Source organism: Furipterus horrens, unplaced genomic scaffold, assembly GCF_987537825.1.
Source record: "Furipterus horrens unplaced genomic scaffold, mFurHor1.1.pri manual_scaffold_1, whole genome shotgun sequence".
NCBI classification, from domain to species: Eukaryota; Metazoa; Chordata; class Mammalia; order Chiroptera; family Furipteridae; genus Furipterus; species Furipterus horrens.
Genome location: NW_028327171.1, coordinates 140,105,802 through 140,129,876, shown reverse-complemented (window position 1 = coordinate 140,129,876; position 24,075 = coordinate 140,105,802). Strand labels below are relative to the sequence as shown.

General features: G+C 38.4%; 1 protein-coding gene across 1 annotated transcript in view; it reads right to left on the bottom strand.

The window, feature by feature from the left end:
- Positions 1-24,075, bottom strand: part of ARHGAP15 (Rho GTPase activating protein 15) — a 643,467-nt gene that overhangs the window by 531,586 nt on the left and 87,806 nt on the right. Inside the window, exon 5 of the mRNA XM_090267320.1 lies at positions 14,907-14,994. Within this exon, the coding sequence (XP_090123446.1) occupies positions 14,907-14,994 (88 nt within the window). The remainder of the gene's footprint in view (positions 1-14,906; positions 14,995-24,075) is intronic.

Genomic DNA, 24,075 nt, shown 5'->3' with positions numbered 1-24,075 from the left:
ACAATGAAAAATGCTGGATAATTTTTTTTTATTACCTTAAAAGAACAAAAAGGCTGAAAAGATAGTGGAAAGTGAGAAGAGAATATATTTTTTTGGAGGTAGGACTCTAAACCTAGAAAGGAAAGTGAGTAACAAATGAACATAGCTGCATTTTGCCTACGGGCACATGCTTATACTATACATTTGAACTTTGGTCAGTTGACCTTACAGAATAATGGAAAAGGTGCTGCCTGTAGCCTTAAGAAAAGATAAGAGCCCGCTGGCAGAGACGGGACTCGACCAAGTGGCATTGGCGCTGAAGGACAGGAGACAGCGTGCTACCGGGCAAGTGAGAACATAATTCTCCTTTATATTTTTCTCTAGTGGATGGTGGAGACGGGAGGAAAGTTTGGGTGGGGTAGGCCGTTCTGGAGGAGCCCAGGCGCAGGGGCGCGCTAATCCACTCCTCAACCCTACCATTGGGTCGCGGGGGCGCACATAGGGAAGTGCTCTCATTCACTGGCCCAGGTGCGCGGGGCCGTGAGTCCAGGCGTCCCTCGGACATTCCCCAACGGACATAAGATCAGTGCCCCAACGGGCACAGGGAGGGCCCACTGAACACGCAGAGGACTGTGCACAGACACCCCCAGACAGCTCCCGTGGGCGTAGGGCCCCAGGCCGGAAAGCAGACCACTAGCGCAGGCTCTGTTTGTGCCCGCCCAGACGGGTGAGGGAAGGCGGGCGGCTGCAGCACGGGAACAGCGAGAGGCGGCGACCCACGGACGCTCGATTCCACTGAGCGCAAGTGTCCCTGGCCCTGCCCTAAGAGGCGAGAGACCAACTCCCGGAGCTCGGCTCAGCGGGACTGAGGGCACGGGGCAGCGTGCGAGCGTGAAAGCACCTCAGCCCGGGGTCAGTGGGAGCTCTCTGGCCGCCTGTGCGGGCAGGGTCACCTTGGCGCAAACGGGGAACCGCCGCGGCCCAGCGAAAGAAGGAGCCAATCCCGGGGAAAGCGCTCGGGCCGTCCGCGCGGGCAGGGTCACCTCGGCTCGAACGGGGAACTGCCGCGCCCCAGCGAAAGAAGGAGCCAATCCCGGGGAAAGCGCTCGGGCCGTCCGCGCGGGCAGGGTCACCTCGGCGCGAACGGGGAACTGCCGCGCCCCAGCGAAAGAAGGAGCCAATCCCGGGGAAAGCGCTCGGGCCGTCCGCGCGGGCAGGGTCACCTCGGCGCGAACGGGGAACTGCCGCGCCCCACCGAAAGAAGGAGCCAATCCCGGGGAAAGCGCTTGGGCCGCCCGCGCGGACAGAGACACCTTGGCACGAACGGGGAACCACCGCGGCCCGGCAGCAGTGGGCTCCAACCGCGGGGCAAACTCTCGGGCCGTCAGAGCGTGCAGGGGCTTACGCGCAAGGGCACCTCAACTGGCTACAGCGGGCAGCAAGGTAGCGCGCCGCGCCGGCAATCGCGGGCGCGCACCATAGCGGCAACCGGGTGCGCACACCAGTCCGGCAAAAGAACAAGAACCTCTGACCTGCCACACTAGACCAGCTGCGGACCCAGAAAAAGAAGGCAACACACCAAGGCTAAAACGCAGTAAAAACATCGTTTTTTTTTTCTCCAAATTTTTTCTCCCAAATTTTTTCTCCCTTGTTCTTTCTTTCTTCTTAATAATTTCTTTTCTTTCCTTCTTTCTTTATTCTTTTCCTGGGGTTTTTTTTGGGGGGGGTTTGGGGTGTATATATATATATATATATATATATATATATATATATATTTTTTTTTTTTTGGTTCAATTTTTTTTCTCTCTCTCTTTTTTCTTTCTTCTGTATTCTTTCTTTTCTATCTTTCTTTGTTCCTTTCTTGCTAACCTTTTGGGGTTTTTTGGGGGGGGTTGTGGTAAATTTTTTATTTTCTTCTCTTTCTCTCTTTCTTCTTTTCTTTCTCCTATTTTCTTGGGGATTTTTTGGGGGAGTGTTTTTCCTCCACCTCTTCCAATAATAACAAACTTTATCTCTAACGTGTTGCATATAACCTCTCCTTCTCATCCTTTCTCTTTAATAGTGGTTTATTCGTTTGTGTGTCTAGCTTAGCCCCCCTATTACTTTAAATAATACAATATAATTACTATATAAACCCAAATACAATACAATCCCACTTTCTTACTATACTAAGTATTTTTCTATCCTTTTCTTCTATTTTTCTTAACATACAATGTAAATATTACTAACTGGCTTGCACAGTCTCAACTATTATTAATCTATCAACCCCTCTATCAAAAATTATATTTTTCCTCCCCAAAAACAACTCGTATCTATTCTTCTTATAGTATAAAAGCTCAAATCTCTTTACATTTATATTAATACGGGCTAGTTGGCTAACGATAGCAGGATAGAGTGGGGGATACTTTCTGAGGGTGTGGGTCTCCTGCCTGGGCTGTGTGTTTATGTCTTTAACAGCATATCCACAAAAGAACTCAAGACAAAGCAGATAGAGTGACTCTCAACCAAGTAGCCAGAAAGAAGATCCTATCAAAGAACATCTGAAATATAACCGAACAGCATAAACAAACGACATAAAGGGTAACTTAAGACCATCAGGCTCAGGATATCAAAGAGACTGCACCACTGAAACTCCCAGACCTTCGATAAAGAATATTACACCACAAAGGAGGGAAGTCAAAGCAGACTACCCCCCCAATAAATAAATAGATAAATAAATAAATAAATAAATAAATAAAAACAAAAAGAATCCAACATGGTAAGACGCAAAAATAACCCCTCAATGAAAAGAAAAGAGGAATCCTCAGAAAGAGAGATAGACGAAATAGACATAGCCCAAATGTCAGACATAGAATTCAAAACAATGGTGGTAAAGAAGCTCAATATACTCGACATCCTTAAAATCAACTATGACAACCTTCAAGGAAGTTACCAGCAGCTCCAAGAAAATTACAGGGAACTGGCAGAGAACTACACCAGCATAAAAAAAGACATAGAAATCGTTAACAAGAACCAGGAAGAACTTAAGAATACAATCTCTGAACTGAAAAACACAGTAGAATCAGTCAAAAGCAGACTAAACGAAGCAGAAGATCGGATTAGTGAGTTAGAAGATAATGTAGAGAAAAACTCCCAGACAATACAGCAAAATGAAAAACGATTGAAAAAATATGAACAAGATGTAAGGGAATTACAGGATAGCATTAGGAAAAATAATTTAAGGATCATCGGAATACGAGAGGAAGAAGAAAAGGAACATGGAATTGAAAATCTGATAGGAGAAATAGTGACAGAAAATTTTCCGAACCTGATGAGAGGAAAAGCTATGCAAGTCCAAGAAGCACTGAGAGTTCCAATCAAGAGGAACCCCCAAAAACCCACTCCAAGGCACATCATAGTTAAAATGGCAACATTCCAAGACAAAGAGAGAATCCTAAAAGCAGCAAGAGAAAAGCAGCAAATAACATACAAGGGAGCTCCGATAAGGCTATCAACTGATTTCTCAACAGAAACATTACAAGCCAGAAGGGAATGGTCAAAAATATTTCAAGCAATGAAAAACAAAGGCCTACAACCAAGAATACTCTACCCAGCAAGGCTCTCATTCAAAATAGAAGGTGAAATAACGAGTTTCTCAGACAAAGGAAGACTGAAAGAATACATCTCCACCAAACCAGCATTGCAAGAGATGCTAAAGGGACTGTTCTAGGAAAAAACAAGAGAGGAGAGGAACAGAGGTACAAAGGGAAATGAATAAATACACGTCAATAATAACCTTAAATGTAAATGGATTAAATGCTCCAATTAAAAGACATAGGGTAACGGAATGGATAAGAAAACAGGACCCACATATTTGCTGTCTACAAGAAACACACCTCAAAACAAAAGATTTACACAGACTGAAAGTAAAGGGATATAAAAAAATATTCCAAGCAAACGGACCGGAAAAAAAAGCCGGGGTAGCAGTTCTCATATCAGACAAAATGGATTTCAAAGCAAGGACAATAAAAAGAGACAAAGAAGGACATTTCATAATACTTAAAGGAACAATCCATCAAGAAGATATGACTTTGATAAACATATATGCACCCAACATAGGAGCACCCAAATACATAAAGCAAATACTAGAAGACCACAAAAAGGATATCAACAACAACACACTCATAGTAGGGGACTTCAACACTCCATTATCAACAATAGACAGATCATCAAAGCAAAGAAACACCAAGGATATACAGGCATTGAACAACACACTAAACCACATGGATCTAACTGATATATATAGAACTTTTCACCCCAAAGAAGCAAAATATACATTCTTTTCAAGTGCACATGGGACATTTTCAAAGATAGACCACATGATAGGTCACAAAACAAGCCTCAACAAATTCAAGAAAATTGAAATCATATCAAGCATCTTTTCAGATCACAATGCCTTGAAACTAGAAATCAACCTCAGAGGAAAAAATCAAAGACACCCAAACTCATGGAGATTGAATAACATGCTATTAAATAATGAATGGGCTAACAATGACATCAAAGAAGCAATCAAGAAATTTCTAGAAACTAATGATAATGAGCACACAACAACCCAAAACCTGTGGGACACAGCAAAAGCAGTCCTGAGAGGGAAGTTTATAGCAATACAGGCATATCTGAAAAGGCTAGAAGAATCTCAAATAAAAAACCTAACCACAATTCTACAAGAACTAGAACAACAACAACAAACAAAGCCTAGGGCAAGAAGAAGGAATGAAATCATCAAGATCAGAGCAGAACTAAATGACATAGAGACTAAACAAACAATCCAAAAGATCAACGAAACTAGGAGCTGGTTCTTCGAAAAAATCAACAAAATCGACAAGCCTCTAGCCAGTCTAATCAAGAAAAAAAGAGAGAAGACACAAATAAACAAAATCAGAAATGAAAGAGGAGAAATCACGACTGATACCTCAGAAATACAAATGATAGTTAGAAATTACTTCAGACAACTGTATGACAAGAAATTTGACAATCTAGAAGAAATGGACAAATTTCTAGAAACATACAACCTTCCAAAACTGAATCAAGAAGAAGTGGAAAGTCTCAACAGACCAATAACAAAGAAGGAAATTGAAACAGTAATCCAAAATCTCCCGGCACACAAAAGCCCTGGACCGGATGGCTTCACAGGCGAATTCTACAAAACATTCAGGGAAGAACTAACTCCTATCCTCCTCAAACTGTTCCAAAAAATCCAAGAAGAAGGGAAAATCCCAAACTCTTTCTATGAAGCCAGTATTATCCTAATCCCCAAACCAGGTCAAGACACAACAAAGAAAGAAAACTACAGGCCAATATCACTGATGAACATCGATGCTAAAATCCTCAATAAAATATTGGCAAACAGGATCCAGCAACACATCAAAAAGATCATACATCATGATCAAGTGGGCTTCATTCCAGGGATGCAAGGATGGTTTAATATTCGCAAATCAATAAATATAATACATCACCTAAACAGAATGAAAGACAAAAATCACATGATCATATCAATAGATGCAGAAAAAGCATTTGATAAAGTTCAACACCCATTTATGATGAAAACACTCAGCAAAATGGGAATAAAGGGAGCATATCTTAACATAATTAAGGCTATATATGAGAAGCCTGAGGCCAACATCATACTCAATGGACAAAAACTGAAAGCCTTCCCCCTGAACTCAGGAACGAGACAAGGTTGTCCACTCTCTCCACTCCTTTTCAACATAGTGTTGGAAGTCCTAGCCACAGCAATCAGACAAGAAAAAGAAATAAAAGGAATCCAAATTGGGAAAGAGGAAGTGAAACTTTCATTATATGCAGATGATATGATAGTATACCTAGAAAATCCTATAAACTCCACTAAAAGACTACTCAATATAATAAGTGAATTTGGCAAAATCGCAGGGTACAAAATAAATATACAGAAATCCAAGGCATTTCTGTACACCAACAATAAAATAGCAGAGACAGAGACAAAAAAGAAAATACCATTTACTATAGCAACAAGAAAAATAAAGTACCTAGGAGTAAACTTAACCAAAGAGATAAAAGACCTGTACTCTGAAAATTACATAACATTGAAGAAAGAAATTAAGGAAGAAACAAATAAATGGAAGCAAATACCATGTTCTTGGATGGGAAGAATCAACATCATCAAAATGGCCATACTACCCAAAGCAATTTACAAATTCAATGCAATCCCTATTAAAATACCAATGACATATTTCACAGACCTAGAACAAATACTCCATAAATTCATATGGAACCAAAAAAGACCCCGAATAGCAAAAGCAATCTTGAGACAGAAGAACACAGCAGGAGGAATCACAACACCAGATATCAAACAATACTACAAAGCCACTGTAATCAAAACAGTATGGTACTGGCATAAGAACAGACATATAGATCAGTGGAACAGAATAGAGAGTCCAGAAATAAACCCAGGCCTCTATGGTCAACTAATCTTTGATAAAGGAGGAAGGAACATAAAATGGAGTGAGAAGAGCCTCTTTAACAAATGGTGCTGGGAGAACTGGATAGGGACCTGCAAAAAAATGAAACTAGACCACCAACTTACACCACACACGAGAATAAACTCAAGATGGATCAAAGACTTAAATGTAAGCCGTGACACCATAAAAGTCCTAGAGGAAAACATAGGCAAGAAAATATCAGATATCTCACGTAACAATCTCTTCACGGATACATCTCCTAAAGCAAGAGAAATAAAGGAAAAAATAAATAAATGGGATTACATCAAACTGAAGAGTTTCTGCTCAGCAAAAGAAAACAACAGCATATTGAAAAGGAAACCAACCATATGGGAAAACATATTTGCCAATGACATCACAGACAGGGGACTGATATCCAAAATATATAAAGAGCTGATACGACTCAACATCAAGAAAACAAACAACCCAATTAAAAAATGGGCAAGGGACCTGAACAAACACTTCTCCGAAGAGGACATACAGAAGGTCCATAGACACATGAAAAAATGCTCAACATCATTAGCCATCAGGGAGATGCAAATAAAAACCACAATGAGATACCACCTTACACCAGTCAGAATGGCCATCATCAACAAATCAACAAGCAACAAGTGCTGGCGAGGATGTGGAGAAACGGGAACCCTACTGCACTGTTGGTGGGAATGCAGACTGGTGCAACCACTATGGAGAACAGTATGGAATTACCTCAAAAGATTAAAAATGGAACTGCCTTTTGAACCAGCGACTCCACTACTAGGATTATACCCGAAGAATCTTGAAACACCAATTCAAAAGAACTTATGCACCCCTATGTTCATAGCAGCACTGTTTACAATAGCTAAGTGCTGGAAACAACCTAAGTGCCCATCTGTAGATGAGTGGATCAAAAAACTGTGGTACATTTACACAATGGAATACTATGTAGCAGAAAGAAAGAAGGAACTCCTACCATTTGCAACAACATGGATGGAACTAGAGAGAATTATGCTTAGTGAAATAAGCCAGGCAAAGAAAGAAAAATACCATATGATATCACCTAATACAGGAAACTAAAGAACAACACAGACAAAGGAACTAAATAGAACAAAAAGCAGAGTAGCAGTCAATAGGGGGGAGGGGAGAGGGAGAGAAGGGGGATAAGTAAGGGAAGGGTTTAATTAAAGAGCCTGTATGAAGGACTCATGGACATGGACAGCGGGGAGGGATATGATTGCGGGAGAGGGGGTGGGCTGGGTGGGGGAGAGAAAGGGGACAACTGTAATTGAAAAACCAAAATAAAAAAAAAAAAAAAAAAAAAAAAAAAAAGAAAAGATAAGAAAAGGATCAATATTAAATGTGTTGCTTTTCTCAATCCCAAGGGATTATAGAGAAGACTGTCTTTGTATGTTAGCAATGTAAGAGAAGAAGGAAAGAAAGAGGAAAGAATAATTCTGTCTCTGAGAGTTGCAGCACAGCTACAGACCTCCTATCATGTACACATACCCTAAAAATGTTAAACCTGCGACCTAAATTGAGTTGATCAGTCACTGGGAGTGTCCCAGAAGACTCTTTGAGAAAAATGCAAAACAGTCTGAAGTAGGACATTTATCTTAGGCCTCAGACAACATTGATATTTCAATAACAATGATTAGCATGCAGGCAAAGATAACCAGACTTAAAGAAAACAAGACAACAGGAAAGAGAACCAGCAGAAAGAGACTGATGCAAACTTCTGGTGTTAGAATCACAAGACAAAGAATATAAAACAATTTAACAAAATAAAAGAGTCTTGAAAATATCTTCAGGAATCAACTATAACAAATGACAAAGTAAATATTAAAAAGAAATATCTAGAAATGAAAATTACAGTAATTAAAATAAAAATGTTTATCACAAAGAGAAACTGAATTAAAATATTAGAATATAAATCAAGAAAAGTTATTTGGAATACAATTCAGAAAGACAAACAGAAAAAAAAGATGAAAAATATACGGAGGATAGAGTGAGAAAACTTAACATAGGTTTAACTAGAGGCTTAGTAAAATATAAGAGAGTGAATATAAAAGAAGCTACATTTGAAAAGATAATATTGGGGAATTTTCTAAAATATATTAATGGCAGTTATACATAATTCCAAGAGGCCCAAAATCCTGGCAGGGAAAGTGGAAAGAAATTGACATCTGGATACATCATGGTGAAACTGCGAACAAACGAAAGTAATGAAAAATATCATGAGCAGCCAGAGAACAGCAGGTAGCCTAACAGGTAGCTTCTTCTTGGTCACAGTAACAGATGACAGAAAACAGTGGCATGCTTTCTTGTGGTGACTCAGACACAGTCAGCTGCTTCAGGGGGAAGCTGAACATCTCTTTCCAGCCACTGGCTGCCAGAACTCATTGAAGTAGACAATGAACACCAAATTTGTGCCTTTTATGAGCAGTGTCCGACCACAGTGGTTGCTGCTGGTGCTCAGAGTGAAGAATAGAAGGGTTATGTGGTTTGAATCAGTGGTGGAGATGACAAACAAGGTTTCCCCATGAAGCAGAGTGTCTTGACCCATGGCAGTGCCTTCCTGTTACAGAACAAGCAGGACTGGAGAGAGAAAGTGCAAATCTGTCCTGGGTTGCATTGTGAATGCTAATCTCGATGTGCTCAGCTTGGTCATTGTAAAAAAGGGAGAGAGGTGTTTCAGGTTTCACTGATACTGTTAGGTAGGCCAGATAGCAAGTCAAGGCAGGGAGGAAGAGGGAGACACGTCTCTCCCACTAACTCAGCAGACCTGAGTCTGGGCCCATAATATCACCAGGTGTTCCAACATCACAGGAAACACCATGCTAACATGGGGGAAAATTCTAAGTATTGTGTCCACTACCTGGGAAAGAAAGCCTTTGACACTGTGTGTTCATCCCAAGGTCTGATAGATGGGAAAGGGTCCATAGTGCCCAAAGGAAGAGGCACATAAAACATTAAACCTTGGTTAAATGCCTACCTCTGGTCACTATCTGTTTTACGAGAAAGTCCCTAATGCTTAGGAAAGAGCCCATAAATAAGTTTGGGTAACTGCCCCAACTTTAATTAACTGCCTCCTGTCTCTATCTGTTTTACAATAAGATGAACAAATGGAGTCTAGAGCAAGATAAGGATTCAGTTCAACACCCCCCCCACACACACACACACACATACCTAAGTTTGAGTAGTCACATCCCCCTGGGAGGACTGGCACCACCTTTACCTGCCAATCAATATGTAACTACTTCACCCCCGTCCCACCAACTATATAAGTCCTCAGAACAAAGGACTTGATCTCTTGATTCTCTCTGACCATTGGGTCTCAGGCTGCCTGGCCTCAGGCCACCAGGGCTTGCACGCTTGGCTGCCCTTACTTTTGTCGCCCTTACCCTGCTTTGCCTATGTCTTTCACCCCCACGTTAGCTAGGCCTGTTCTCTTACATGAGAATGGACCACCAATAAACCCTTCTTGCACACTAGTAGACTCATTGATCTGTAATTCTTTACTGAATTGGTGAGAAGGACCAAGTTTCTAGGAGTTTCTCCTGTAACAATACTACTGTGCCTCAAGGCCTGGGACCCAAAAGAGCTAGCAGAATTTGCAAACTTTTTAATCTCTCTAGAGAAGACATTTGCCAATATGTTACAAGAAATCCCCTAAACAAAGAAGGCAAGTAACCTAGCATCAAAGCACCCAAGATTCAGCATCCTGTTACTCGATGTGTCCAGCAACACAAAGGGTGTATTGCTTTGAAGAAACAACGTACTAAGGAAAATAAGGAAGAGGCCACAGAATATGCTAAATTTTTGGCTAAAAGAATAAAGGAGACCAAAGAAAAATGTCAGGAACAGACTGCTAAGAGACATGGGCTGTCCTCTCTGAGAGCTGCTACCTCTAAGTCTGAGTCTAGTCAAAAATAAGATTTTTCTAAGAGTAAGGAATACATAAGAACAAACATCCAATCTAAAAAAAAAGGGGGGGGAGGGGAGAGGAAAAAACAGTGCTGTGATATCTTTGTTGTGCCAAGAAAAAACAACTGCCCACTGAAATTTCTATATCCAGAGAGAATATATATTTCCTGAATGAGGGAGAAATAGAGACATTTTGAAATAAGCAGACACTGAGACAGATTGTCACCATAAGACCCTTACTACAGGAATTTCTGAGAATATACTTCAAACAGAAGGAAAAGTGATCTTAGAAGGAAGGTCTAAGATACAGGAAGAAATAAATAGCAAAAAACATGGTAAATATTGAGCAAATGGAAACCAACATTGACTCTATAAAAGAGAATAAATAATGTCTAGTGGTGTTTAAAAAAATAAAAAAGAAAGAATTAAAATACCAGACAGCAAAAGCATATACATTGAGAAGAAAAGAAGTAGATTAAACATATCCTAAGCTGATTTTTTGGAAAAGAGTAAAATATTTGATTAACTTTAGCCTTTGGTAAGTCTCGATGTTGTAATCCTAGGTAAGCCACTAACAGAAAAAGAAACAAAGTGTATCAAAGTAGAGAAAAATTTAGAATAATTTTTAAAAATGAAAGGAAAGAAAAAGTAAGACATATTGAGAGAAAAAAACCAAAACCCAAAAGAAACATACAGTAAGCCCATTTATATAAATTCAAAACCAGACAAAGTAAACTCTATTTTTTCGAGTTATAGACACAGGTTGAAAAATAATAAAAGGTAATAAAATAATCACTACAATGTGGTTTAACTCTGTGGCAATGGAAAAGGCTGTGATGACATAGGGACAAATGGCAGGAGGAGGGCTTCTGGAGGGCTGGTAGGGTCTCTATCTTGACTTGGGTGGTTGTTATATAGAACTCAATGAATAATTATATATTTATATATACATATATATCCACATATATATAAAAAATAAATTTTACTAAAGATGATTTCTGTATTACTTTCCAATGACAATATTTAAAGATTTTTAAGTGAGTTAAAAATAAGAATATATAAAATCTATGAGAATATAAATACTATGCGTTCATGCATAGTCCAGCAGGTCCGGATCTAGGGGCACTGCTCCTCTTCAATGGAGGGCCGGCCAGCCAGGACCAGACTTTCTTTGGCCCCAGGTGAACAAAACAGAGACAACGTGTGTGCACACAGGCGGAGACAGTTTCCTGTTTTGCTGAAGACTGTCCTTCCTTCTGAGGTTTTATCCTGCCTAGATTTGGGACTGGGGTGTTTTATAATGCCCCTTTCCTGTTAGAAAATGACAGTGGTAGTAGGTGGTGAGTTACTCTTTAATATCCTTATTAAAACCAGAAAAACAAAAACAAAAACAGTTCAATCCTCCTTTCCCTTCAATAGGTCACTGAGGACCCAGAGCCTAAGAATCTTTAATTTACAAACACCAGTGAAGCGATTCTGTGTCTATTTTCAGGGGAAGATAACTTTGGATATAATGTGACTTGGTTATGAACTGAAACATGGAAGGTGGTATCAGCCACAGCATTGTGTGACATGCTGTATTCCACATGAAAGCCTTCAGGGTAAGAGCCAATGGAGAGATATGTATAAGGACATGCAGGAGGTTACACCTAAAGCCCCAAACGGGGGCGGGGGGATGGCTTCATTTTCAGAATCATTCAACGCGCAGACACAACATTTTATGCCATCTCTGAATATATATTTCTCTTCTTGGAGGATGTACATACTGGTGTAACTAGAATTAATATATGTTCTCTTCTATATGTGTCTAAATCTGTTCAATTGCAAAACTAACATTGGGGAACACTATCTTATAAGTATACTCTAGTTTATGTACTATAAGATATCATAAATATATTTACATATTTTAATAGATTACATTATAATAGGGTATAATAAGTATTTTATGGCTATAATGCGGTTTTCTTTCCTTTTATTAATTAATTTCATTCCTTACTAATTCTGCTGGCAGTTAACTCTATCCCCATTTTACAGATGAGCATTCCAGAGCTCAAAGTTAAGTAACTGTCAGCTCCTAAGGGCCAAAACTAGAATGAAGTTCCCTGTGGTTGAACTTCAAAGCCCTGCTCCTAGTTACTTGGTTGCTTTGTCTCACCCTGTATTCACATTCAAAGAGGATTTCTATAAAGATTAAAGTAAAATGCCACTTACTCTTTCAAACCACATTCTGCACTCAGGCAGTTTCTACTGACCCCTTGGAGGAAATGACAGACTTTTTCCCAAAAGCACATGAACAATACCAGAAGTACAAGAAAAATTCAGATATTTGGGCATAAATCTCTTTCAAAATTAAACCACAGCATCTTTAATCAAGGTCTGGCAACCATCATATCATCCTCTGAGACTGGAATTGGTGAGTGTGGGCTCTCCCATAGGCCTTTAATACTTGGTTAGAAATGTATCCAAGAAGTTGACTAGCAAGACAATTCATGCAGTACAAACATGAATCTATAATTCTCTTCCCCATTACCACAAAACACAGTGACTTAGTTCCTGCCCTGAATTCACTTTGAAGACAATGAATGCCTGGGAGAAACCTGAAGACCACTGAAAATGGGGCCAGGAGTAATAAGCAGGGACTGCCAAAAAAGAAAAACACAAAACAAAACAAAACAAAACAAAATCTTAACAAATTTCTTCTAAAAGTAAAATCTATTGTCAATTTACAGCAATTCCCAAGTTTGAACGGGAGGCGTGCAATTAGCGAACTGACTTTCAAGTTTTGTCTGTCATCCGAATGGAAGTTTTCTTTCACCTGTATAGAGTTAAACACTGATAATTATATCTCCTGGTACAAGGAGATCAAAATAATAAAAATAAACCAAGTGCTTTCATTTGGAATCAGATCTCTCCCACTTTCCCCTCACATTCACAGAAACATTACTCCAGTGGAATTCTTCTCACCCAGCCGGACCAAGATCATCTCAGCAGCCAAACTCAGTCAGGCAAGCGCTCCTCCTCCTCACTGACTTCCTTACCCCTTAGAACTCATTCAAGGGAAGACAAAGAGTCAGAGAGTGTATGGGAGCTGTTTAGTGCCTAGTGCCTAGCCCTTAGGGGTACTTTATTTTTCCTAAAAAGATTATCTCAACCTTACTGTAGCCAAAAAAATAAGAATAAAACAAAACCCTAAAACAAATTCTGAGGCAGTTTAAATTAAAAATACACAGGCTTGAGATATATTTTTAATTTATTCATAATTAGTTTACAAATTGGACCACACCAAGTCTCCAAAATCAGCAAACGACTTGGGGATAAAGGCTACTGCAATTATCAGGAGCAAGCCAAATGCTACCTTTTGTTCTTACTAAAATCTTCTCCTTTAAAAAACATCTCCTAGCAAGTGATTTTCTATTTCCTATTTAAAGAGGATTACATAGCATACAGGACTAGTGGCTGGAAAGCAAAGAACTTTCCATCGTTTTATTACCTGCCAAATACAAATTAGTTCATTGTGGTTAATTCCTGCCAGGCTACCCTTTCCCTGCCGCCTGCCCATCAGGCCGAGGGGGTATGGCAGGTTGGGTCCTGCCTGCAGTCCTTCCTAATCAGGAGGCTGTCAGATATGCTGCCTGCCCACCGTCTCTCCTACATCCTGTGGCGGTGCTGGTGTTTGGGGCAGCAAGGATTGAGCTTGAATTGCTCCACCAACTAACTCAAAATTGCCCTTACTTACTATCACTGTCAAACCTCTTGGGCATATGTGAGGGTCTCCCCCAGGTACAAAAGACACCTTACAAATTTCACTTTGTAATAACTACAGGATACAGAAATTGTATTAGCTCCATTAGATGGAATCATAGATATATTCAGAAAGGTTAGCTGAATATAGTGAATGTCACAGCTAGACTAAGATAAAAAATCACTTTGTTAACTTAGAGTGTTTCCTCGTTGGTAGTGCCCTAAATTAAGGTGCCATTTATAAACAGTTTATTATTATTTATTAATGTGTGAAGCACTCTATAGCATGCTAGATAACAACTTAAATTCATGTATTAAAGATGCACATACATGGTTTAATACGATTTACGTCTTATAATATTCTTTAAAACAGCGTCCCATAGTCTCATCCTTTAAGCATTTATTACTAATGCATTTTATAACATACTTTATAATACATTTGAGCAAGTAGCTGCATTTAGTGATCATTTCATAAATAAGAATAAAGCATTTATAAATGACACCTTAATTTAAAATGTTACCTTCCTATTACTAGATAGCTGCTCACCATTCATCTTATTTTGTGATTATTCTCCAAATGCACCACTTAATAAAACAGACACCAAGTTCTATTTTCTCTTCATCTGATTAAAAGTTTATTGAGTCATTTCTTCCATCTGCTTTCAAATGGTGGTACGTTGGAGGCTTTAGTGTGATTTTTGCTGAAACCAAACTTTAAATTCAACAATATTCCTGTAAAGATGATAATTGTAGAAACAGAGAAATACCCACCATGTTAGACAGAGCCTGTTGCTTTGATTCTTTGTAAAATTCAATTTTTCGACTCGAAAGAACAATCCAGGAAGTAGACCAGTTTTTCCTTGAGGGGAATAAAAAGGAAAAAAGCATTATCACGTAAGAAATTATTCATAGATATAGTATGAGCAACATTTGAACTGAAGAGAGACTATATTTTTAACTAGATTTCCTAAAAGTGTTTTCTTCATTAAAGTCTATAGGTGTTATGGAATTTGGGTAACAATAAAGACGCTCTGTAATTTTTAAAGATCATAAAATTTACAGTAAATTTTCTCAATTCATATATCTTCCCCAAATTATTTTCAGCTACTAAAAATCCAGTAGTTTTGTATCCATGTTCCATAAAACATCTACTCCACAAAAAGTCTATGTTCCTACAGCAAGCCAAAAATAGCAAAGTAAGAATGGGAATCAGAATCTGTCTTTTATTGTTACTTCTCATCATTTATTTAGTATATTTCAGAGTCTGGAAAACTAAACAGCTAATGTGTCACTGCCTAACTCAAAATATTTTTGATGTTGAATTTCACTAGAAATCAAAGAAATGCAAATAAGAGAGTGAAATGTTTTTTCCCTCTTTGCCAATCACGTTGGCAAGAATTTGAAGGAATAATACCAAGGGTTCCAGAGCTCGTGGAGAGATTTATTCTCCCATACAATTTTGGTGGGAGTGTAAACTAGCACAACTTTTTGGGATTGAATTTGGCAATATATGTATTTTTAAATCTTTAAAAATATGTATAGGTTTTGACTAAACAAGTTCATTCTTATGAATTTAAATTTATCCTAAAGAAATCATCTCATAAGTTGTTAAGACTTGTGTGTGCAAGAATGAAGTGCACCATTATTTCTTAATTCTCTATCTAATATATATAAAAAAGGAATTGATGTATAAAATGCAGTTAACAGATTCCTAGAATAGAATAATGAACGTATGCTATAGAAAAATACTGACATGGGAAGATTTTAATGCAGACCATAATACAATATGTAATTTATAACACCATGCTGTGCAACTTACCTAAGACTCTTCTATGCATCGTAGCCCCTTCTTATTATTAGTTCTCATTCATTGGAAGTTCAAATATTATGTCTCCACTGTGCCTTCTATAACTTCTTCATATAGTATTTATGATAAATTTAAAAATAATTTAAAAAAAATTTCCCTTCTATCACCCCCATATAAAAAAAAACCCAAAATGAGAGAAAGCATTTCATTTTTACAGACGTGACCCCAAGTGCCTATCACAGTGTTTTGGACAAGTGGACACTAAGTATGGATTAATTGTGCTAATGATTGAACTTAAGCAAGGGGGGAAAGAGCTGGATGTAACAATAGTTAATTCAGGTGGTAAAATCATAACTTTAACTTTCTTTTGTATTTTTATCAAAGTAAGTTTCTATTCATTATATTATATTATTATAATTTGTTTCAGTTTGTTATTCATATCAAAATAGTTGAATTCATTTTACAAAGGTGATTCAAAACAGAAGTTTATGGTAAGACTTTATTCAGGTCAATAGAAAACTACACAAAAATATGTTTAATGTGACCAGTCAAGATCTTTGTGTAAATTTTTTTAAAAGATTTTATTTATTTATTTTTAGAGAGACACATAAATGTGTGGTTGCCTCTCACATGCTCCCAACTGGGGACCTGGCCCACAACCCAGGCATGTGCCCTGACTGGCAATTCAACCGGCCACCTTTTGGTTTATAGGCCTGTGCTCAATCCACTGAGCCACACCAGCCAGGGCTCTTTTTGTAATTTATTTCCACTTGCCTTTTAGGATCTAAGAACTTGATTGAAAGGACAATTTTCATTCAATAAAGTTAATATTTACAACAAGATTAGGCTGCTCTTGCATGCCTGAAGCTTTCTTAATGATATACCATTGTGTTAAAAAAAAATAACATAACAAACAGAAACAATGCATATTTTTCAACTTGCAAATATGAGTACTATGTTCTTGAATCCACTTTCTTTCAAAGGAAGAGTCACTTCAATCAAATGATAAAAACAATGGGAGAAAAAAAAAAGGAAAAAACCCCAATGCCCATTTTTCCTTTTAGGTATCAGCAGCACCAAGTGAACTAGAGCAGCCATAGGTTTCTCTTTATGTAGGTCATATTTGAGACCCCACAATATCAGGATGACCCCATAATATTAGGATGGCCCCAGCTAGAGAACAGAGAAAGATTGGAAAGGCTGCTGGTCTAGAGTGAACATCTTTTATTTCCACCCCTTATTTTGACTGTATGTGACAGGGCATGTGGAACACCCGTAGACATGATGAAATCTGTATTTAACCTGCCTTTTATATTTCCAGCTATATTTTTCATCTCCTGACAGGGAGATACTATACCTTATTTGCTTCCTGTGTGTAGCTAGCTCTGGATAAATAGTTCTGATTTGAATCTGTTTCAGATGCTGATCATTTATAGGACTTGTTGGCATTATCCTTCCCTTCCTTAAACTTGGGACTGGAACTGGTTAGAACTAAAGTTGCTTGAAATTCAATTATCTCATGGTTCTCTACTAGAACTTTGAACTGCTGTGAAATGTGTCCTGTTAGGGGAATGAGATGAACAAGCCAAAGAGGCTAAGAAATGCAGGTCTTGAAACCTTAGTAACAGGAATTGTCCTGATACTTTGCATACAGTACTATTTTGTTTTGAATTTAGAAACTTCAAATGTCTTTAGGGTATCAGATTAAGACTAAAGATTTTTCCAATTGGCTTAAAATAATTTTGTTTCATAAGGAAGAATAAAATGTTGTTAACCTTTTAGATTCCCCAAATTCATTTCATTTTTTCACTAATGCTTTAAAAATAATGATTAGCATAAATTATTTTGAGTGTTTAGCATAAGTTTGATTGACTAGGGGAGGTTTAGGTGCACACAAAAAAGGGTGCCACAGGTCGTCGTCGTCGGCAGCCGTCCGTCTCGAGAGACGATGGTGTAGCTTCTTAAGAGTCTATCTGCACCGCCGAGAATGGCTGTGCAGTCCGACTCGGGAGTGACACGGTATCTGTCTCCTCCCGTGTTGAATCGACATCTTGTGATGACGCTGGAGTGTCCTCTCCAGTGAAGCTGAAGCTACAGAGCCTGGGCAGGGTAATATGGAGGGTCTGCTGTTGCCCATGCAGCAGACCCCCCCTCTCTTCACAGCTGAAGGGTCCAAGGGAAAGACGGAGTCGATACAGCTTGGGTTCAGGTGCGCCGCAGGAGTTGCCGGTGTTGACTACAACGTCAAACCGCCTTAGGGACTCCGGCTCCGGATTTTCTGTCAGGGTTTACTCCCTTAGCCTTTCCCCTGAAGAGGTATGCCGCAAGGCAGCGGAGGTTTTTTGGAGTCAGAGTTTTCCTTCTCTGATGTACCCTGACTGGAAGATCGAACCAGCGACACTTAGCTCACAGGCCAACGCTCAATCCACTGAGCTAAACCAGCCAGGGCCTAGTGCCACAGGTACTAACATGGAAAATGGGGGTCAGAGAGTTTAGGTAATTTAAGGCCACATACCTTGATTTAGAGTCAAACCCAGTTTCTCTGACTCTGAAGCCCGTACAATCATCTGTTCACTAATTTATGCTGTCCTTTTTTTAAGGATTAAGCAGCACAATCATGGTTAAGGAGATTGTCAATGTCAGATTTCCTCACAGTTTTAATCAAAATTCTCAAATTGTAAAAGCTAGTGTGCACAGCATATAGTGAAGGATAAGGCAGGTGTTCTCCTATGAACTCTTTTACCTGATGCTAATTAGAAGGTTTGGGCAAAAGCCCGCCGCTCCCAAGCTCTCCTCTTCCCTTAGACGTTGCACTGACTGAAGGAGTCACTGTGGGCCCTTCAACTCCTAGTAAGAAGCCAGAAACAGAGGTGCACTGCCTTTGGCGCCACCTCTGTCTCTTTCTTGCAGGGGGTGGGGGTGGGCGTTAGTCTGTGATGTCACTCACCTGCACTCAGTAGGGAGCATAAAACTAGAAAGTGAGTCAAAAGTCTCTAGTCGAGGAGTGACTGAGAATTCACCTAAAAGGAACGATTTTCAATCTGTGACTTAGATTGGACCCTTCTCTCTGAGTGAAGAGCTCTAGAGACTTGACCTATCACCCGTACAGAATCTGTCCTGTCCATTCCCCATCTGATAGATCTGACTCATTGTGTTGCCTCTAGTTCTCAGGGTATCAGTGGAAGAACTTTCTTAACCCTGTTACTCTAACACACTGAGCCTTTTGACAGCATTGTCAACTCTGGAGAGAGTGTGAAAAGGGTCAATTGGCAAGGTTTTGCCCTGACTTGAATCTTCAATGCTTTCTGTATGCAATGAAATCCTTATAGGTGGCTATTGTTCAGTATATTGAGAGACAACTTGGAAAGTAAGTAATTTCTCCAAGCTTCAAGGGCTTAGCCAGGACAGGGGACTCTAGCAGGTTCTGATGAGACTTTCAAAACAGACCTTTCCAGGATGGAACAGTTTTCTGCATTTAAAGTAAGACCCTCTACACTCCTAGTTCCGCCAAAGAGACATCACCCCCAACCTCTCAGAGCTTTTTTCACTTCTAGGCACAGAATCGGACATTTAGTAAGTCTCTATTAAAAGTTTTTGAGTAAAAAAATATTCAGGCTCTTAAATTTCAGAAGGGTAACACATCTAGATTTTTCCTGTTCTGTGTTTGCTGTTATTCATTAACAAAAACTACAAAAACACCCACTTCCTGCATTTCTTTTCTCTGTTCCTTAGTTCCTTGATGCTTTGACATGTCATTCCTGGCACAAGAAAAATAGAACTATCTAATACTTCTGGTTTAGTATATTTTTGCTTATTTATAATTCTAGTGGCAATACCTGAGCTTTCTAGAGGTCATCCTGACTCCTTGGACATGTGCCATTAAGTTGCCCTGGTATATTATATGTATCAAGTAATTTAATCTGTAAGCTAAATCACAAGTGTCTATTGAGCATCGACCACATGACAGACACAGTTCCAATGACTGAATATATACAGGCAAATAAGAGAGACCTCAAGAGCCTTACCTATAACTTAAAAAACCCAGGCAGTAAACATGGGAAAAAAATCCTCTAAGCAAGATTGGGAGGTGGGTAAGATCTCCATTTTAGAGATGAAAAAGCTGAAGCTTAGTGAGGCTGCAGCCTACCCAAGGGCATAGATGTCATAAATATGAAATTTGGGCCACATTTCTTCCAACTTCAAGGCCATGCTCATTCTGCTGTATCAATTGTCTTTAGATCAGGTAGCATGAAATGCTCCCTTAGCCACATAAGGCACATGTATGCAGAGCCTCGTGAAAGACTCTGAGAAAGGAAGATACAGAACTGTGGTCAATCCTTGAATGTCTTTCTTTTTGGAGCAAAGTCACTTCATAGCCTGACCTGAGCTGTCCTGGAATTCTGAATTGCAAGCCCTTTCATCCCTACCTTCCCATGATATCCAACAGGTAAATTTACCTCCTGGTGAGAACAATTAATGTCTCATCTTAAATTTGAGGGCAATATTTTCTATTTTTCCACACAGAAATATAAAAACCAAACTGTTGGATAGACTTGAGGATGAAGTAAGATGTATAGCTCAAGAAATATCTTACTTCAGTAAGTCAGAGGTCCCAGGGGGAGATGAGCCAGTCCCCCAGAAATGCAGAGGGGTAACAGTCAGGTGAGTGACTCATATTGAGATTGAGTGCAGGAAACAAATACAAGAATTGCAGGCACTTATTTTAAATTTTTGTACAAAAAAAATCACAGCTATGGGGGACAAGTTGCTTACTACGATTAGGAAGATGAGCTAAAAACAAATAAGGACAATGATTCACAATTTATACACCTCATTGAAGTTTTCTAAAACAAATATAAGTTGTGAAGGTGAAATACAGAAAAATAAAAAGAAAATAAAAACCTAAAAACAAAGACAAACAACAACTACAACAACAACAACAACAAAATACACCAATAAAACAACACAAAACAAAACCCACAGGCATCCGTTTGGCTTAAAACTCTTTGCATTCTACAACATGGACACCAGATGGCAGCACATAATAACAGCAGTTCTGTAACTGCTTATCGGAAGAACATTTGATGAAAAATGGCCCTTAAAATATTCATTATGGTTATAAGAATCTGTTAGCTTGAGCTTCAGGTTTAATACAGTCATTTGCTCTAAGATCAAGCTTTATACCCTACACTCACCTCTCTTATGCTTCTTTTAGGTTAAGACAGTGTGGCTAACCAAAATGTCAGAAGAAACTGTATCTGAGATTTCTTGTGAATCTCAGACTCTCTTTGGGCTGCTTGCCTTTGTTATCTGATGGGGTCACACTGGATTTTACTTGATTCTGCACCCATGGTTGGAGGGAAAGTGATTTACTCTAGTGTCTGTGACTGATTTACCACAAAATCACTTGGATATTGTTAAATGTTCTGACTCAATCTCAGACTGGTAGGGTAGGAACTTATTTCTTCACTTCTATATTCTAAGCTTCATGTAAGTTGTCCCTTTTAAAAGGAGGGTCAAACAGACAGTGAGGTATAAACCCACACATCTCTGTCAGTTTATCAAGAAATGGAGAAACTTTACATAGTCAAATAGCTATCAGATGTTGAAATTATAACAGAGCAGATGATGAAAATCATAAAACTAAATCAACATTTAACAAATTCACTTCCATATTATGTAGTCTCCAGACCTTCCTTCCAGTCCTCACTACTGAACACAAGAAAGATAGATTCAGCCTGGAATAATTTACTGGGATCCTGAGCAGAAAGCACTAAAGAAAAAATTACTTCATGTTAGAAGTGTACTTTCACATCACATTCTAAAGGAAGTCTATTCTGAGTAACAAATACTAAAAAAAGAAGGAGAAGAAGAAGAAGAAGGAGAAGGAGAAGGAGAAGGAGAAGAAGAAGAAGAAGAAGAAGAAGAAGAAGAAGAAGAAGAAGAAGAAGAAGAAGGAGGAGGAAGAAGAAGAAGAAGAAGAAGAAGAAGAAGAAGAAGAAGAAGAAGAAGAAGAAGAAGAAGAAGAAGAAGAAGAAGAAGGAGAAGAAGAAATAAAAAGAAACAAAGGAGTACAATAGTTATGGGCCTTAGGATGAAAATTGGCACCAGAAGGCATTCCCCTGCTCCACCTTTACTGCTCTTCCTTCCAACCCCCCCCCTCGCTCCATCCTCCCCATCCCTACAAGTACTTCTCATGCCTGTCTAAAGAGCAGAGAGAGAAGCTCCATGTGATAAGATGTGCAGAGCCACAAATGAGATGACAAAAGAAGGGGCAGCCATGAAGTGAGGGGTGTGGAGAGCGAGATAAGGGAACTGAGATATCATACATGCTGTCACGTGCCTTTTGTAAATTAAAGTATTGAAAATAAGTTTTCACTAGGGTTTCATGGAGCCCCAGAGAGGCTTGGGTTATTTCACTTTGGGATTAGGAGTCCCCCAAATAAAATAATCCTTAAACTTCATCAGAAAAGCTAAAGCTTATTTTCAGTGTATATAATTAAAAATTAAAGTTGAACAGTAAATGTATTTGGCTTTCAATCCTGTTTGTGATCACTGAGGACATTTGTAGAACTTCATTTCAAAACACAGCTAAGTTTATGGTTCTTTATGAATGTAAAATAATGCCAATGAATTATTCTTTTTACCTATTCTTATTTTTCTTCAGAGTTAGGTCAAACTTTTTTGAGAGAGAAAGAAAAATGTATGAAAGACAAAAGCTATAAACAGAGGAAAATGAGGGGGGAAAGAAATTAAAGTAAGGATACAATATATGATATAGTGACCTGTTGTTATGGATTTATGATAAAAAACTTAATAAATGTTAATAAAATAATATTTGTTAAGTGGTAATTGAAGCCCTTGGTACTGTTGATGGTATGAAATTAAAGGACGATGTTTGCTTCCTGGCCTCAAAAGGCTTCTGGCAAGAGAGATAAAAACTAACCTACTTTAGACAGAGGACAGGGCTGAAATCTTATACTAACCATTTGTACAATAAGGTTTGGGAGAAACGAGAAGTTAATATGAGTGAACAAATTTCTCTACTTGCAAAACTGAAAGTAATAATAGAGTTTATCTTAGAGTATTATTTCAATATTACTGGAAAAATTTAGTCAAGTGCTTAACAGAGCAAACATTTATTAATATTGCTTATTAACTAATTAAAATGTATAAAAATATATGAAGGCATCTTGATAAATGGGGAAAAGTTATCAAAGGAAATGTTACATAGGGAAAAATTATAGCAATTGTGGTATACTATTTAATAGTTACTAAAGTATTAATGGGGTAAACATTATATAATTTTTTTAAGGTTATGATTAAACTGACCATTTTGTTGCCAATTACAAAAATATACAGACTCTTTTCTTGGTCAAGAAATATGATCATACATAATCATCATTAAAAATGATAATGTGATTTAATCTAGTAATATAGGCTTAGAGTTTATTTAAAGAAAGTATAAAAGAAAAATCGGCAAGTAATAGAAGTTTTACTTCAATTATAACTTTTTGTATAAAACTTAAATTAATCTAAATATCAAAAATGAAATGTAGGAGTGTTTTGACATATAAAAGTTCCATCAACTTGGTGGAATATTATGTTATTAAAAATAGTGACTATATCTACAATGTTCAATTTGTAAAATTTATAATACAAACCAAAGCAAACCCCCAAAATAACAGAGTAAGATTATGCAATGATCGGGATTAAATTTAAAGATTTCTTGTCATTGAGGACTTTTATCAGAAAGGAAAATAGACAATGATAGACTTGGAGGAGATATTTGCAAAATCTAAAGTTCTAAAGTTGACAAGGTGTTACTATGTAAAACATATTAGGAGTTTGTCTCAAAATAAATAAATAAATAAATAAAAGTCAGCCTGGCTGGGTAACTCAGCTGGTTAGAGCATCATCCCGAAATGCCAAGGTTTTGGGTTTGATCCCTGGTAAGGGCACATACAAGAATCATCCAATGAGTGCATGGATAAGTAGAATGACAAATCGATGTTCTCTCTTTCTCCCTTCTTTCCTTGCTCTCTAAAATTAATAAATATATATTTTTTAAAGTCAGAAACTCAGTAGAAAAAAGTTAAAGTTTAACGCAGAGGCAATTCTCAGAATGAAGAA